A 16,796-nucleotide genomic window follows, 5' to 3' on the forward strand; every position below is an offset into this window, starting at 1 on the left:
AATCGAAACTGATAACTGCTGGGAGGTTGCCAGGCAAACCCTGAGTTGCAGTTCCAATTAAGATACAATTCGTCTCGGTCACAAACCGTAGAGTTAACTACGGTATGTGCCTACCCCCGGACAATTCAACTGTTAAAAGAATCATGTCGCGAGGGTAATATACGTAGTATATTTGTAGGTTCTGTACCACGACCTCCATCCTAAATTCTTTTCCTCTCGAGGAATGAGAATAAGGATTGAGATCGACCGCCTTCGTTCTCTAGTCAAGAGAGTGAAGGAGAAGTCTTCCCAAAGGAAAGCTTCAATGGTGAACAGAATACCGAAGACGATAGTTCAAGCCAAACTGGAAGTTTTCACGTCCGTTCTTCTCTATTCCAGGTTTAATCGCCTACTGTGAGATACTCTTCTTTCAGCAGCAGTCTTCTTCCAAAATGCTAGAAATTACAGGAATTCGAGCATAAGCGAGGTTCCCGATTATCGTGTAACAATTATCGGGATTCTCGCTCACTTTGGACCGTGGTCTCGCCTAAGTGTTTGGAGATCGTAAAAAACTCGAACACTCTGAGTGCGCTAGAAATTCCGTAGAATTCTAAGCACTCTGCGAAACCCCCCACCGAATTCGTCAAACGATATCGGCTGGTGATCCTCCCGATTCCCGTAGAAATCGAGAAAGGGGCAGGATCCCTCCTCAACGACCGGGGCTTACGTCAGGTAGGACCCGAAGGTCCCCCCGGTAGCGCAGCCCCTAACGTAGGATCCCTCCCCTTTCCCTCGTAGCCGTAAGGAGAGAGGGAATGGGGGAGGAATTGGATACTGGCTCGCCTTCCCAGCGGAACTAGCAGTTGGAGAAGAAAAGGAGCAGCCATCGCCTTACGGCGATGGCCTCTCAGAGCCTGGGAAAACGTATCGTCAGGAGAAACGTTTTCCCGAGGAGGGTTACGAACTCATACTGTAGGTAAGGGTCTGCCGCCACTGTGAACGTCGTCTGGGTGGGGCTGATCGACACCTGACAGGAGAGAGCCGATACCGTCCTCCGACTCATTCCAGTCCTCGTCGAGGTCGAAACCTCAGGAGGACCGACAGGGGTATTCAAATACGGTGTCCGAAGACACGTAGAAACGCCTCTGTCGCAGTAGAGGAGGTGAAGTAGCTTGTTCGACCGGCCAGAACTGAGAGAGCCTTCTTGTCCGGAGACGAGAGACTACCTGGTTCAACACAGTCGGCAAGCTCCGATCGCGGCAGACCCACCGTCGATTTGGGTTCCCTCTCGGGCCCCAAAACGACTCGAGCCGAGACGTGGCTCTGCTGGTGGGAGCGGCGATCCTTCCCCGAGGTCGTTGTGCTGACGAATCAGCGCCATAACCTCGGCAAAGTTCCTCTGGATCTCGGAAGTCACAGCATCTTGCAGAGTGGGACCGTTAAGCCCTTCGAACAAGAGCATATTCCGAGAACCTTCCTCCTAAGAAGGGGGAACAGCGACAGCCCTCTCGGTCTTCTCCATCCACTTGCGCATACGTCCTGGCCGGTCCAAGAACCGTGCCTGGCACGTTAGGGCGTCGTGGTGGGATCATGAGGGGCGCACCCCTCACGATCACTCCTCAATACCTCGCTCCTCCCGGTGTAACCCGAGGAGGTTGAAGGTAGGGGAGAGGCAGACCTGACGCTCCCTCCTCGCTCGCTGGCAGAACCAGCAGGCTTGGAGGGCTGCAGGCGATCGTCAACCCGCGGTGGCGATCGAGCTGCAGGCCTGGTCGAACCGTCTCGCTGTGGAGAACGGCTGGGACTGAGCACAGCGGCCCCGATCTCGAGTGTCAGAAGAGCTGGTGCTGGTTGCCGTACCCGATCGCTCTCTGTGAGAGCGACGGTCAGGCGACCTGCAGGCTCCACTGTCACAGTGAGACCGGTGCTTGTCCTCACGGCACGTCACGTCGCTGGTTCCAGCCGTGGCTGGCACCGGCGAACAGGAGGACCTCTTCCCAGCCTCAGCCCGTGGCCGGTCCGTGGCGGACCGTCACGTACCCCGGGTAGCCAGCTGGTCGCCGCGAGAGCGAGAGCTGTCTGGTGAGAGTCGTGTGAGCGGCTGTCACCAGTCTTCCGCCCCGTGCCGTGAACCTGACGCTGAGCGGACTCAGAGGTCTGGTTCCTGGCTGCACGGTCGCTGGTAGGCGACCGTACACTCGGTACCTCCCGCGAACGACCGAGGGGCCGAGACGGACCCTGATGCAGTGGCAGAACCACTGACACCAGGCGAGGAAGTACCGGTGTTAGCCGGTACCCCTCTGGTCCCCGTAGTCTTCTTCCTTGCTTCGGAAGAAGAGAGGGCGGGCCCCGCTCCCGAAGGAGCAGGAGGACCAGCGGAAGGAACCCTCCCGTCCCACCGAGGTGAGACGGGTCCCGAGAAGCTCCCGAGGGAGACTTCTTAGGAGGGAGGAGGCAACCTTCTTCTTCCCTCGGCTGGGAAGCCTTAGAAGTCGAAGGGGAAGAGGCGGCAGCCGACGACGATGAAGAAGATGAAGACGACGACGACGACACCTTCCTCCTCTTCTTCGTCAGCTCAGGACAGACGTAAGATCTGCTATCCAGGGCGGAGCCGGGGCTGCTGTAGCCGAAGCCACAGGGCCCGGACGCACCTGTACAGACAGACCAAAGTCTGGGGTAGTACCACCACTAACAGGGACGACGTCAGCAGGTATGGGCATCTCAGGAACAGCAGGCACAGCCAGCACAGCATCAGTAGGGACAGCCAGCGCAGCAACGGCAGGGACAGCCAGCGCAGCAACTGCAGGGACAGCCAGCGCAGCAACTGCATGGACAGTCAGCCCAGAATCGGCAGGTACGGCAGGCAGCACCGGAAACACAGGAAGTGGAGCAGCAGCCAGCAACATCCTGGTACCGGCGGCAGGTCCAGGGGCGAGCTCTAGGGCAGCGGAAGTGTGGTCGCGGCAGCGCGGCAACCACGAGCGGCGGCGGCACGCCCCCTCTCGGTACGGCGAACGGCACTTCACAGCGGCTGTAGGCAAGACTGTTACCACGTGAGGCGAGTACACCAGGTGAGGAGGGACGTCGTCACCTGGAGCGTGGTCACCACTCCATGGGTGACCGCAGTAGGCCCAGACATAGAACCGCAGCCCCTGGGACACTAGCACGCCCTGCAAATGGAAGGACGCCCATACCTCACCAAGGTCCACCCTCGTGGCAGTAGCACCTGCGGAAATAAACAGTAGTAGCGATTAGTGGGGGGGAAGTCCCACCCTCGCGCGGGGGGTGAGCCCTCCCTCGAACGAGTGGAGGAAGACCCCGAATACAATTGTACATCGGGCACCGAGCGCCCTCCCCCGCGCTCGACGGGTCGGGCGAGGAGAAGAACGCAGATAACCTCCCCCCCCCAAGGGGAAGGGCCATCTGTGGGAGCTGAGCGGGGGTGGGGGGGGGGTGGGGGGGGGGGGGGGGGGGGGGGTCTCGTTCCCCACCCCCGCACAGCACCCATGTACCCAACAATAATAATAAGAGCCCGAGAGCAATCATGCCCTCGGCCCGAATGCAAGGGCATAAGGATCAATTCCCTGACTGAGCGGAACTTGAACCAAATAATATTGGATGCAATCCAATAATAAAAGGAATAAAATGAAAAAGAAGCTTGCATTACGATTCACTTCACAATGAATAAGGGCTCGGATCGAGCGCATTTGCGCCCTCGGTACCGAGCGCAAGGGTAAAAAGATCCATTCCCGATTATGAATGGAAACCTTGATCCATAATGAATTGATGCAATCAAAATATATATGAAAATGAAAAAGAATACTGCGCTTGCGATTTCACTTCATACAAATAAAAAGGGGAAGGATCAATTCCCGGGAAATAGCGGAAACATTGATCCAAGTAAACAATGCAATCTCAATAAAATATGAAAATGAAAAAGAACTGCACTTGCGATTTACTTCATTCAAATAAAAAGGGGAAAGGATCAATTTCCGGGTAAGCTCGGAAACTGATCCAAAATGAGTATTGCTACAATCAAAATAATATATATGAAAATGAAAAAGAATACTGTACTTGCGATTCCACTTCCATACAGAATAAGTTTTCGTGCCGAGCGCATTCGCTCGGCAACGAGCATACAGGTCAAAAAAAAATATAAATGAAAAGAGCACTTACTTACGATTTTCATCTATAAATTTCCAACTAAAATATACGCTCGGAGCGAGCGCTCTCCGCCCTCGGCACGAGCATACACAATACAGGATCATTTCTGGGAAAATGAATTCCCGCACTTACGCCCTTCAGTCCCGGCACTCGGGTAATCGGAGGGCGTGGTGAAACCAAGATCCTTTAATTCACAATTGAATTCAATGGAAATAAATATGAAATGATTGTACTTACAATTCAGTTTCACTAGATAAATAGAAAAAGAAAAACACAACCATGCGAAAGCAACGACGATGAAGCGGGCAGAGAGCGATGATACACGTCCACACGCCAGCAGGCCGAAAGCAAAAGTGATTTGTTTACCTCCCAGTCGCGCGCGCGCGCCTGTCGGACAAGCAGTTAACTACCGAACCCCTTGTTCGAAAGCTTACGACCTATCCAGCTGCCGCTAGTACCTTCCTATTGTAAAAGGACCGAAGGTTTGTATGCCGTGTCGGAACAAACGCAATTGTAAGCTAAACCGCTTATATTCTAGTAATATTCAAGCATTTACCTTCAGTTTGCAACAAATTGGAAGTCTCTAGCACAATATTTCGATTTATGGTGAATTTATGAAAAAAATAACATTTTCTTTACGTCAGCGCGGTAACTCTTCCGAAAAAATCATACGTGCGATTGTGGTAATGTTTGCACCATTTTAAATTAGCCTTTACATAAAGTTTTATATATGAAAATGTGCGTAATTTCATGTAGAATACAACAAAAAATAATTGAAGGTTGTAGCTTTTCTCATTTTTGAAATATTTGCATATAAATCACGATAAATAGAAAAAAAAAACCACGTTCGGTCAACTTGACTCTACCGAATGGTCGAAAAACGCAATTGTAAGCTAAAACTCTTACAGTCTAGTAATATTCAGTCATTTATCTTTATCTTGAAACAAATTCGAAGTCTCTAGCACAATATTTAGATTTATGGTGAATTTAAAAAAAAATCTTTCCTTCCCTCAGCACGCGGATTCTCCGCCACAAATCTCCGAAATGCGTACGTTCTATTCTCGGACTATTTGCTCCGTTTCATATTAGGCATTTCATAGAGTTTTATATATGAAAATGTGCGCAATTTCATGTAGAATAAAACGAAAAATATTTGAAGGTTGTAGCTTTTCTTATTTCCGAAATAATTGCATATAAAAAAATATATATATAAAAAATTCGACATTCGGTCAACTTTACCTAGTCAGATATGGTCGAAAACTGCATTTGTAAGCTAATATTCTTACAGTATAGTAATATTCAATCATTTGTCTTTATTTTGAAAGAAATTGGAAGTCTCTAGGACAATATTTAGATTTATGGTGAATTTTTGAAAAAAATATTTGTTTACGTCCACGCGTTACGAATTCATGCATTATTTTGTGATAATATTTTCTCCGTGTTGCTTTTATCGTTTTACAATGTGTTATATACCAAAATGATCGCAATTTAGTGTACATTACAACAAAAAAAGAAGTAACTCGTTACCTTTAACCGTTTCGCGCACAGCACGATTTGAATACAATTATATATGAAATTTCGTTTTTGCGCTATCATATATCGCATTATTTATATATGATGATATTTTTTTTAATTTCTGATGGTTGTATACTAAACTTCAGCCAATGACAAAAAAAGGAGCCAAAAATGAACTCTTAATCTTGAAAACGAAGCGCGCTGTGATTTTTTGAAAAAAATATTTTTTCCGCTTCCACGCTCACTCTGAAACACCTCCGGCACACGGGAGACATTTTTTTTTTTTACCGCTTCGGCGTTTAAGGGTTAAGGAACATAAAAACTATATCAAATGTCAGTTGTCCATCCCTCTATTATATCATGCTGATTCATTACTGAGGTGAGAGGCAATAGTGCAGCTTTTCACCTGATGAAGATGGAAATTAATCAGTTTCAGAACTTATTGACAGTACTAAATTGGAAAAAAGGATTACAAAATGAGCAATAAATTATTCACAAATGATGAGACAGTACATCCTTCAGTCTCTCACACAACAGACTACTAAATCTGACAACTGAGCCACAATAATGACATTTTTAGGATTACTAACAGATGCTTGCTTGCTCACATTTTCTAGTTCCCATAACTGTACCATCCCCATATACACTGATACCAAGAACTTACACGAGGTTACGTTCCAGACCCTCTTGCGCAAGGGAAATTTTTGCATTAGGTTTGGCACTCTAAAAATGCTAATACATGCTTACTTCTAGAATTTGAACACTAAATATGACCCTAATCATGCTCCCGAAAGTATTAAGCTATCTTTTAAATGAAATTAAAGTTACTGTAATTTTATTTAAAACTTAGCTTAATACATTACTCTTAAAAAAAAAAATATATGGTTGGTAAAAACATAAGTGGGGGAAGATTACATGGAACTATTTCTCTCTTCTTCCCTCTTCCGACTGATCTATTTTTAGAAGTCTTCTCAACCTATTCTAGTCGGCATCACTCCCCGTACCCATCTGTCACATTAACTTGACATATTTGACAGCTCTGGCATTGCAACTTCTCTTTGAGTTAAAAACAAAAGATGAGGGAAATGATATTGGCATATGCATTTTGTAACTACAGCTATGTAACTACAGTTATATTATCATCATTATTATGTACCATAAAAATTCTCTCATCTCAGTAAGAGAGAGAGAGAGAGAGAGAGAGAGAGAGAGAGAGAGAGAGAGAGAGAGAGAGAGAGAGAGAGAGAGAGAGAGAGAGAGAGAGAGAGAGGATGATTATTATAATTAATGTTACTTAATTTGCACATACAAGCTTGAAAATCTATAAATTATATAAAAAAATAAACACTTTAGCAGGGTTTCTCAAGGAATGAGAAATTTTGCATTTGCACGTCCATGAAAAATTTGAAGTTTCTGTCATTTGAGAGATTGTAGCTTAATCAATGCATCTAATGTACAGTGCCTGGTCAAAAATGTTTTTCTAAAAAAATAAATCCATTCCCAATATTTAAAACAAATTTTTGACAGATACTTACTGGATCATTCTTTAGATCATCCCGCACTATCTGTAGGCATCTTTACACTTCAAAAACGTAGTTTGTTTCGAACAAATTTCTACACGATATGCAGAGCTTTAGTTATTTTTTCTAGTTCTTCATGAATGAGTCCTTCATTTAATAGGAACAATCGTACCTAAAATAATGATTGAAAAAATTAGACTGGGTAATAACAACAGGTAAATGTCACTAAAAAATCAGACAAGTACCATTTAGCTGAACATTACTGGATGCATTATTAATATGGATATAAAATCAAAACAAATAAAACCTGTAAGGTTAGTAGTGGAAATTAAGACTACCAAAATAACACAAATATTTTACATATAATAAATAATCAAATAATTACCATACTATGAAAAATGTACTAATAAAAGAATAGTACTAGAGTTTTCACATATATTCACAAGCAAACCTATGAACATGAAGAAATGAAAAATACCTAATCTGCTGAAGAGAAATATCAATAACCCTTATAGCACAGTAGTACTTACTTTTTCATGCTTAACAGCAAGATTACGACCTTTCCACGTAACTTCACTAAGAGTAGCTGCTTGCCTTTCTCTTGCTGAAGCAAGGAGATTCTGTATGGGAAACATTTACCAATTAGAAAATACAAAATATCTGCCAATAAAATAAGTATCAACATGTACAAGTTCCCTGAAAAATGTTTAGATCAAAAGAATACTTTAAAGTGTCCTAAGGAACTCTCTGGTCCTGAAAAGCCAAGGAAATTTACAAATTCAAAGATTAGTACTTAAAAGGTTTTATTAATATAAACTACCTCAATCAAATAAGACAAGCTTTGGCAGATAAAATAAAACAAAAAATTAGATCAAGTTACATAACTTTAATTTCTCATTACACAGCAATAAACAATGTGTAATGTCATAAAAAAAATAAACTTTTCAAGTAACTTACATCGAGTTTATCACCTAATGCTTCATTGCCACGCATTGCCAACAATGTGTCCGTTGCTGAGCGATCACCCAGGTGGTGTTTGCAGAATCGCAACTTAACTTCTAATTCCTGTAATCTACTAGCATAGATTTCTGCCTCATCTTCTGACACTGCATCTTTCAACTTGCTGTATATTGCCCTAAAAAAGGAAGTGCTGTTAGTGATTTCAGACCAATACCATACATTTACACTATGTTAGTTGTAAATTTCACACTTTAATTAGAAGTAAGCCTTACATTCATACTCTTACAATTAATAAAGAACATCAAGTCATTAGAGTATGAAATTAAAATACCCAAAACTCTTCTGCGTGATTAGCAAGCCCAGTAAAATTTGAGAATCTTGGCACAGCTGCCTGGCTTAAACTAACAAATGTATCACAACGTTATCCAGTTATTTAACATATTGAAAAAGAAAATATGTCTGTATTTTACATATTTTATATATTCTTTTGAAATTCACAGCCTCAACACACATCCCTATATCTAGCTCCAGATAAATGGTAGCATGAATAGTAGTAAGAGGAAAAGGTGTGAATTCAGCCAATACTCTCTATTACTTAATTGACAAAATGAACAGTATTGATTTCAGCTGTCAATAATACTGATATAAAAGAACAATATAAAAATGAAACAAAATTATTACTTCCACACCAACAAAAAGTGTGAAGCATCTTAATAAATCCTACAAAATCAAAGTTTGCTTTAGTAGACTAGTCAATATCAAATCCTATAAAGGAAACAGATATCTTTAGAGGGCTAGCACAAGACTTTATTGGAAGTGTAAATTCAAATACAGTGGTACCTCGAGATACGAAATTAATCCGTTCCGAGACGGCCTTCGTATCAAGAGTTTTTCGTATCTTGGAACACATTTAACATGTAAAATGGCTAAGCCGTTCCAAGCCCTCCAAAAACACCCCAGTAAATTATATTTCCAGGCCTAAAACACATGTTCTTGGGTTACGACGGAAGAAATATGACTCCAAAAAGGCAAAATACTGTACATACTTGAGTAATATTCAACTGCATATAATGTTCAACCCCATTTTTACTGCATATATTTGGACTTTGGCATATGTCCCTTAGCAATAAGCCTAGCCTATGTTAGCGGTTGCTACTGTAGCCTAGTCTATGATTCTGACATCTAAACCTAAGAGCTAAAAGCTTAGAATATGCCAATAAAATGTGTAAATAATCAGTATGTACTCATTTCAAATAATTATTAATTAATCATTAACTATAATACACAAACAAACAAAAAACAAACCTTTCAATCGATTGTTTACGTTCAGATCTTACCCGTCTTACGAGTATGGAACGAGCGCCAAGCAATCATTTTTCCTAGCACACAGTAAGCCATAAATTGTCATTAGTATCTCTCTTCAACTAATGAAACCACCAAACAGTATAATAACCATTCATTTCTATTCTTTATTCTATCTTTACCTAACGGAGATACCGAGTTACTGACAGCTATAATGAAACATACGTAATACATATACGTAACGCAATAATAAAACAGAAGAAGAATTCTAAAAAATGCGTATTTGTTGGCAGTCTGATTTATTTTACATTTTATGATATCTAATTCACATTTTTTTTATTAAATGTATTGCATGTACTCATTTCAAATAATTATTAAGTAACCATAAACTATAACAAACAAAAAAAAGCTTCCAAACGTCTGTTTACATCCAGCACTTATGAGTATTGAACGATCGCCAAGCAATCACTTTTACACAGTAAGCCATAAATTTTCATTCTCTCTCTTCAACTACTGAAACTACCAAACAGTATAATAACCATTCATTTCTATTCTTTATTCTATCTTTACCTAATGTTTTTTTTTTATTAAATGTATTGCATGAATACTAAGTTTTTCAATTTACAGCAACCTTTTACCAATAGAATACTTAAAGCACAAGGGGTAGATGCTGACCAATAGGAGAGCAGGACCTTATGGGGTGACTAGCATCAGGAACCAATGGGAGAGTGGGAGGATGGTGGCGAGTTTACTCAGTTGGCGGCGCAGGAGTTTTAAAATTGTTCTCGGTGGTCCGGGCAAATCTCGGGACTTTATAGCAACAACCTTTCGTATCTTGAAAACTTTTCGTATGTAGAGCAGTAAAATTTTTCGTATTGGCTTTCGTAACTTGGATTTTTCATAAGTTGAGCCTTTCGTATCTCGAGGTACTACTGTATATGGAAATATATGCAGACAAAAATCCAGTTCAAAAATCACAAATTCTTGGTAATTTGTATTTTTCCTAGCGATACTTACCTCGAACCATTCCAGTGGAGATTCCCGGATGTCGATCTAGGTCCGACCAGAAAAATCTGGTTATATGCCGCACCCAGGTCAGGGCTATGCCCCCAGTGGTCGAAGACCATGCCATCCTAATGACCTATAGTCAGTCCTTCTTACTCAACTCTGAGGTGTCTCCCCTAAGCTTCAGCGGGGCTGGAAGGGAGGGAAATAACTTCCATGGTTCGAGGTAAGTATCGCTAGGAAAAATACAAATTACCAAGAATTTGTGATTTGTTCCGATGCGAGATATTTACCTCGAACCATTCCAGTGGAGACTTACTCCTTAGGAGGAGGGCTAAGGTTAGGGGAGGGAACAGCCCCCAAAGGTGATAGGTCAGAGGAGGGGCGACTGCTCCCCTTAGAACTCAATCCAGCCCCGTTATAGTGGGGGGTTGGTTCGGAGGGGTGCAAAGCAAGCCTGGTGCGGGTATAACCAAACCTTGACATGTAAAAATGTTATTGTTATTATACAATTAAGTTTGTTCATACTTACCTGGCAGATATATATATATCGCTGTATTTTCTGACGTCCGACAGAAATTTCAAAACTCGCGGCACACGCAGTGGGCGGCCAGGTGGTAGTACCCATTCCCGCCGCTGGGAGGCGGATATCAGGAACCATTCCCATTTTCTATTCATATTTTTTATTAATGCCTCTGTCTCCTGAGGGGAGGAGGGCGGGCACTTTAATTATATATATCTGCCAGGTAAGTATGAACAAACTTAATTGTATAATAACAATAACATTTTGTTCATGCCACTTACCTGACAGATATATATATAGCTGAATCCCACCTTCGGATGGTGGGAAGAGACAGAATAGGATTTTTTAGGAAACTTAAATTAAGTAGATGATATACATCTTGGTTCCTCACCTGTTTGCAAAGTAGACTATGTGATTACTATCATGTAAGGCTGCTTTTGCTTAAAACAGAGTTGCCAGCCAGGTGGAGACCTGTAGTGCTGGTGCGCTCTGGATGATCTGTCAACGGGTGCGAGACCTCAACGTGACAAGACCATCGAGGCCATACAAATGAGGGCAACGAAGCAACTGACCACCACCTGACCAACTATTCACACAAAAAACCCTTAAAACTAACTAAAGGATGGGAGATCTTCACATAAGACTCACCACAACTAAAAACACAACAAACCTAACCTAATCCATAACTAAGGGATAGGGAAAGAGCTACTTCCGGACCCAATACTGTGTCCGCAGAAACGTATGGCCCCAGTGCATTACAATCGTCATAAATCGTTCTCACATCCCTTAGGTAATGTGAGGCGAAGACGGAGTTACTCCTCCAAAAGGTGCAATCAAGGATGTCCTTGATTGACATGTTTTCTTTTTGTAAGGCAAGAGAGGTAGCGACGGCTCGAACTTCGTGCGCTTTTACTCGGAAGAGGCTCAAATCAGTCTTCTGGAAAGATGAATGAGCTCCCGAATGATGTCCCTTAGAAAGAAAGCAACAGCATTCTTCGATAAAGGTAACTCTGGTCTCTTCACAGAGCACCAGAGATTACCTGAGGGACCTCTTACCTCTTTCGTTCTATGCACGTAGAACTTGAGAGCCCTGACCGGGCACAGGACTCTCTCTGGTTCTTGGCCCACCAGACTTGACATACCCTTGATCTCGAAAGTCTTCGGCCAAGGGTTCGAAGGATTTTCATTCTTCGCTGCTTTCGAAAAACCTCTCGCTCTGGCCAACTTTTCGATAGTCTGAACGCAGTCAGACCCAGAGCGGAGTAGAGGTTTGGTGAAACCTTTCGAAGTGAGGCTGTTTGAGTAGATCTTTCCTCCAGGGCAATGTCCTTGGAAAGTCTCTACAAGGAAAGACATGACCTCTGTGAACCATTCTCTCGCTGGCCACATCGGAGCGATCAGGGTTAACCTCGTCCCTTCCGAGGCCGCAAACTTCCTCATGACTTCCCCCAGAATCTTGAATGGTGGGAAGGTGTACAAGTCTAGGCCCGTCCAATTCCAAAGCAAAGCATCTACCGCGATTGCTTCTGGATCCAGGACCGGGGAGCAGTAAAGAGGAAGTCTCTTGGTCCTTGACGTCGCGAATAAGTCGACCAGTGGACGTCCCCACAACGTCCACAGGTCTCGACAAACGTCTTCGTTCAAGGTCCATTCCGTCGGTAGGACTTGTTCCCGACGACTGAGAAGGTCTGCCCTGACGTTTTGCACTCCTGCAATGAATCTCGTCAGTATAGTCACATTTCTTTCTCTTGCCCACAGCAGAATCTCTCTCGCTAGGGAAAACGTTCTGGAGTGTGTTCCTCCCTGGTTTTTTAAATAAGCGAGTGCTGTGGTATTGTCCGAGTTTATCTGAACATCTTGTTCTCCAACTCCTTTCGAAGAACTGCAGGGACAGAAATACTGCTGCCAGTTCTTTGACATTTATATGCCAGGCTACCTGTTCCCCTCTCCAGGAGCCTGACACTTCCTTCCCTCCTAGTGTTGCTCCCCATCCCGTGATGGAAGCGTCTGAAAACAACAATAGGTCGGGGCTCAGAAGACTTAGGGACACGCCCTCCTGAAGCTTCTGAGGGTCCAACCACCATCTTAGATGGTTCTTGATCGGAAGCGATATTCTCAATATGGCATTGAGATCGTCCTTGGCCTTCCACTCGTCCGCAAGGAAAAATTGGAGAGGCCTGATGTGCAGTCTTCCCAAGGAAACAAACCTTTCTAGCGAGGAAATGGTCCCCAGCAGACTCATCCATTCCCTCGCCGAGCAAGTCTCTTTCCTTAGAAAGGCTGAGATCTTTTCTAAGCCTAGCCGCTGACGTTCCTGGGACGGAAACGCTCGAAAAGCCACTGAATCCATCTGAATCCCCATCTGAATCCCCAGATACACGATGGACTGTGTTGGGGTCAGATGCGACTTTTCGAGGTTGACCAGAAGTCCCAGGGACTTCGCTAGGGCTAAAGTGAACTGCAAGTCCTTCAGACACTTCTCTCTCGACGACGCTCTGATCAGCCAGTCATCGAGGTACAGGGAAACTCTTATTCGCGAAGAGTGTAGCCACCTCGCTACGTTCTTCATTACTACTGTGAACACCATCGGAGCCGTGGTCAGTCCGAAACACATAGCTCTGAACTGCCACACTTTTTTGTCTAAGACAAACCTTAGATACTTTCTTGAAAGAGGGTGGATCGGGATGTGAAAGTACGCGTCCTGCAAGTCTAAGGACACCATCCAGTCGCCCGGTCTCAAGGCTCCCAGAACAGAATGAGGCGTCTCCATCGTGAATTTGGTTTTTTCCACGAAAAGATTGAGCCTGCTTACATCTAGAACTGGACGCCAACCTGACGACTGCTTCGGTACTAGGAAGATCCTGTTGTAAAAACCTGGAGACTCCAGGTCCGCGACTTGTTCCACCGCTCTTTTGTCGTCATCTGCTGAAGGAGGATCGAACAATACTTTCTTCTTTTCTCCCTGATAGGTTGGAGAAAGGTCTCTGGGAGTCGTAGAAAGAGGAGGAAGATCTAAAAAGGGGATCTTGTACCCCTGCTCCACGATCTTGAGGGACCAAGAGTCCGTGTCTCTCTCTCTCCACGCTCCCGCAAAAAACTTCAGTCTGGCTCCGACTGGTGTCTGAAGGACATGCTTCTCACTTGGAAGGCTTTGGCTTAAAGGAAGCTCTTCCTCGTGAAAACCCTCTCCCTCGAGGAGCTGCTCTCGAGGGGGGAGCCCCACGAAAGGGCTTAACTTTCTTCGGCGGTCGAACCGCAGCTGAAGAGGTTGAAGGTACGGCTGACCGTCTTGTAGACTGGGCCAAAAGGTCCTGAGTTGCCTTCTCTTGCAAACTGTTCGTCAGGTCCTTTACTAAAGTCTGGGGGAAGAGATGGTTCGAAAGAGGCGAAAACAGCAAATCCGCTTTCTGAGCTGGAGTTACCGAACGAGCTGTGAAGTTGCACAGCAAAGCTCTCTTTTTTTAATAAAGCCGTTCCAAAATGAGATACGATCTCCTCCGAACCATCCTGACGGCTTTGTCCATATATGCTAACACGCTGGACAGCTCCCCCAGACTGAGAGATTCTGGGCTTCTCGCTTGCAGATCCAGAACTCCCAAACACCAGTCAAGGAAGTTGAACACTTCCAGCGTCCTGAGCAGACCCTTCAAATGATGGTCAGTCTCCGAAGAGGTCCAGGTTACTTTAGCAGAGGGTAAAAGCGACCTCCTCTGCAAATCCACTAGGCTGGAGAAATCTCCTTGAGCCGAAGAAGGGATACGAACTCCTACTTCATCTTTGGTTCTATACCAAATGCCCCCTTTTCCGCTAAGTCTAGCTGGAGGCAAGGCGAAGGTCGTCTTGCCTTGATCTCTCCTGCGTACCATCCAATCTTGGAGTTTCTTAAAGGCACGTTTCGTGGAGAGAGAAGTTTTCATCTCTACAAACTCCGGGGTTTTTCCAGTTTTAGATGAAGAAAACTGCGAAGGAGGAGACTTGGGAGCTGCGGGCTGAAACTTGTCTTCAAAAGAAGAACGCAAGAGTCGCACGAGGACTTTATAGTCCGAGATTGACGGGGCCGCAGAAGGTTCCTCTTCAACCGATTCAACCGAACTACTTAGCTCTCCTTCTTCTCTAAACGGAAGAGGAGACCGTCTGTCCGGAGAGGGCGTCCTAATGTCGGGTCTTGGCTTGATCAAAGGACCCCTATCCTTGCTAGAGGCAGCCTTATTTCGGCTGTCTTCTCTATGACGCTTACTACTCGATGAAGGTAGAGCGTCCTGACGAGGACGAGCGTCCTTAGCGCCATCCGCGGCAGTCTCACTTGCCAGAGAAGCGTCCTTACGTTTCTCAAACGAAAGGGAAGACCTTTTCGCTGGAATCCGTGCCTGTGCGCGTAAACTAGCGTCTGGGGGTAAGACTTCTTGGTCGGAATCCCCAAAAACGTCTTGAAAAGAGCCCTGAACGTCCTGGCTAGCTTCCTGCCAAGCGTCCTTGCCGCATGCGTCCCCTGGGCTGAGCGTCCTGGGTCGAGCAGCGTTCCTGACGAACGTCCTTGAACGAACGTCTTGGCCATAGCGTCCCTGCCAAGCTGAAGGTCCCTGACGAGCCGTCCTGACAAGCGTCCGACGAGCGTCCTGCCGAAGTCCTGCCAAGCGTCCCGCCTAGCGTCCGCCGAACGTCCTGCCAATCGCCTCCATCCCTGACTAGCGTCCTGCCGAACGTCCTGCAGCGTCCCGCTAGCGTCCGCTAGCGTCCTGACGAGCGTCCTGTCGAACGTCGTACAGAGCGTCCTCCTCAAAAGCGTCCTGACGTAACGTCCTTCTAGAGGACGAACGAGATGGGCGAATCGCCGAAGGAGAAGCGATCGGCGAACGAGACGAAGTAGGTGAAGGAGAAGGAGACTGCTTAGTCCTCTTGACAGGCAGTCTAAGGTCCTTCCTCCGCTTAGGCTCGACTGCTGCTGGGCGAGTCCTCTGAGCCATAAGCGAGGATAGCTGGTCCTGAAGGGACAAAAGAATGTTCTTCGTCAGGGAAGAATGAACAGAGGAAGCAGGACTGATCCTGTGAGAAAGACGAGGGGTCGAGGGGACGCCTCCTTCCTTCTCACAGGTACAGCTACCTGCTTCTCAGGTATACGCGCTTGTGCACGCAACCCAGCGTCCTCATCGGAGGAGATCTTACCTCTTTTCTGAGGCGGAAAAGCGTCATACGCGTCCTCCGACGAAAGTGGCGAAAGAGGACGTGAAGCGTCCTCCGCACGAAACGTCCTTTTCAAAGGACGAGAGTCTCTCCGAGCGCTCCACCCCTTGCGCGGGGAGGACGCTTCGGAGGACGAAAAGCACTCTTTCAGGACGCGCGCTCGTGCGCGCTCCTTGGCAGCCTGGGACTTTGCTACAAGGCCTGCCGAAGGGACGCCAGATCGGTGGGAAGCCCCCGTAACCCTCTTGCGGCTTTCGACATACCTACTCCCTGGGTCTTGGGAGTCTGATAGAGGTCTAGGCCTAGAGGCATTATGGGCCGATCTGACGCCCCCTCCACAACACTGGGGGCACGATCACACACTGCACCGAGCCAGTTTCTAAGGCTTTCACTTTGGTCTCCAGAGTGCGAAGAGACTCCAAAATCAGAGAGAGAGCATTCGCTTCTCCCGACACAGAATCAGAGCCCGAAGGCAACACAGGTTTAGGGGTTGTAAACACTACAGGTGTTAATGTAGGAGAGATGTTAGCCTTACCTTTGGTAGAACCAATCCTGGAGGAAGACCTCCTGATCCTATCGCGCTCCAATTTAAGGCGATAGGACTCATATACTCTCCAATCATCATCGGTCAATTTCTCACATTCATT

General features: G+C 45.6%; 1 protein-coding gene across 1 annotated transcript in view; it reads right to left on the bottom strand.

Annotated features, from left to right (window-relative positions):
* The window catches only part of LOC135208368 (signal recognition particle subunit SRP68-like), a 75,823-nt gene that overhangs the window by 35,004 nt on the left and 24,023 nt on the right, over positions 1-16,796 (bottom strand). Inside the window, exons 5-8 of the mRNA XM_064240469.1 lie at positions 8,136-8,313; positions 7,709-7,798; positions 7,279-7,350; positions 7,194-7,223 (exon numbers count right to left, since the gene is read on the bottom strand). Of these exons, the coding sequence (XP_064096539.1) occupies positions 7,194-7,223; positions 7,279-7,350; positions 7,709-7,798; positions 8,136-8,313 (370 nt within the window). The remainder of the gene's footprint in view (positions 1-7,193; positions 7,224-7,278; positions 7,351-7,708; positions 7,799-8,135; positions 8,314-16,796) is intronic.

Source organism: Macrobrachium nipponense, chromosome 35 (assembly GCF_015104395.2).
Source record: "Macrobrachium nipponense isolate FS-2020 chromosome 35, ASM1510439v2, whole genome shotgun sequence".
Taxonomy (NCBI): Eukaryota; Metazoa; Arthropoda; class Malacostraca; order Decapoda; family Palaemonidae; genus Macrobrachium; species Macrobrachium nipponense.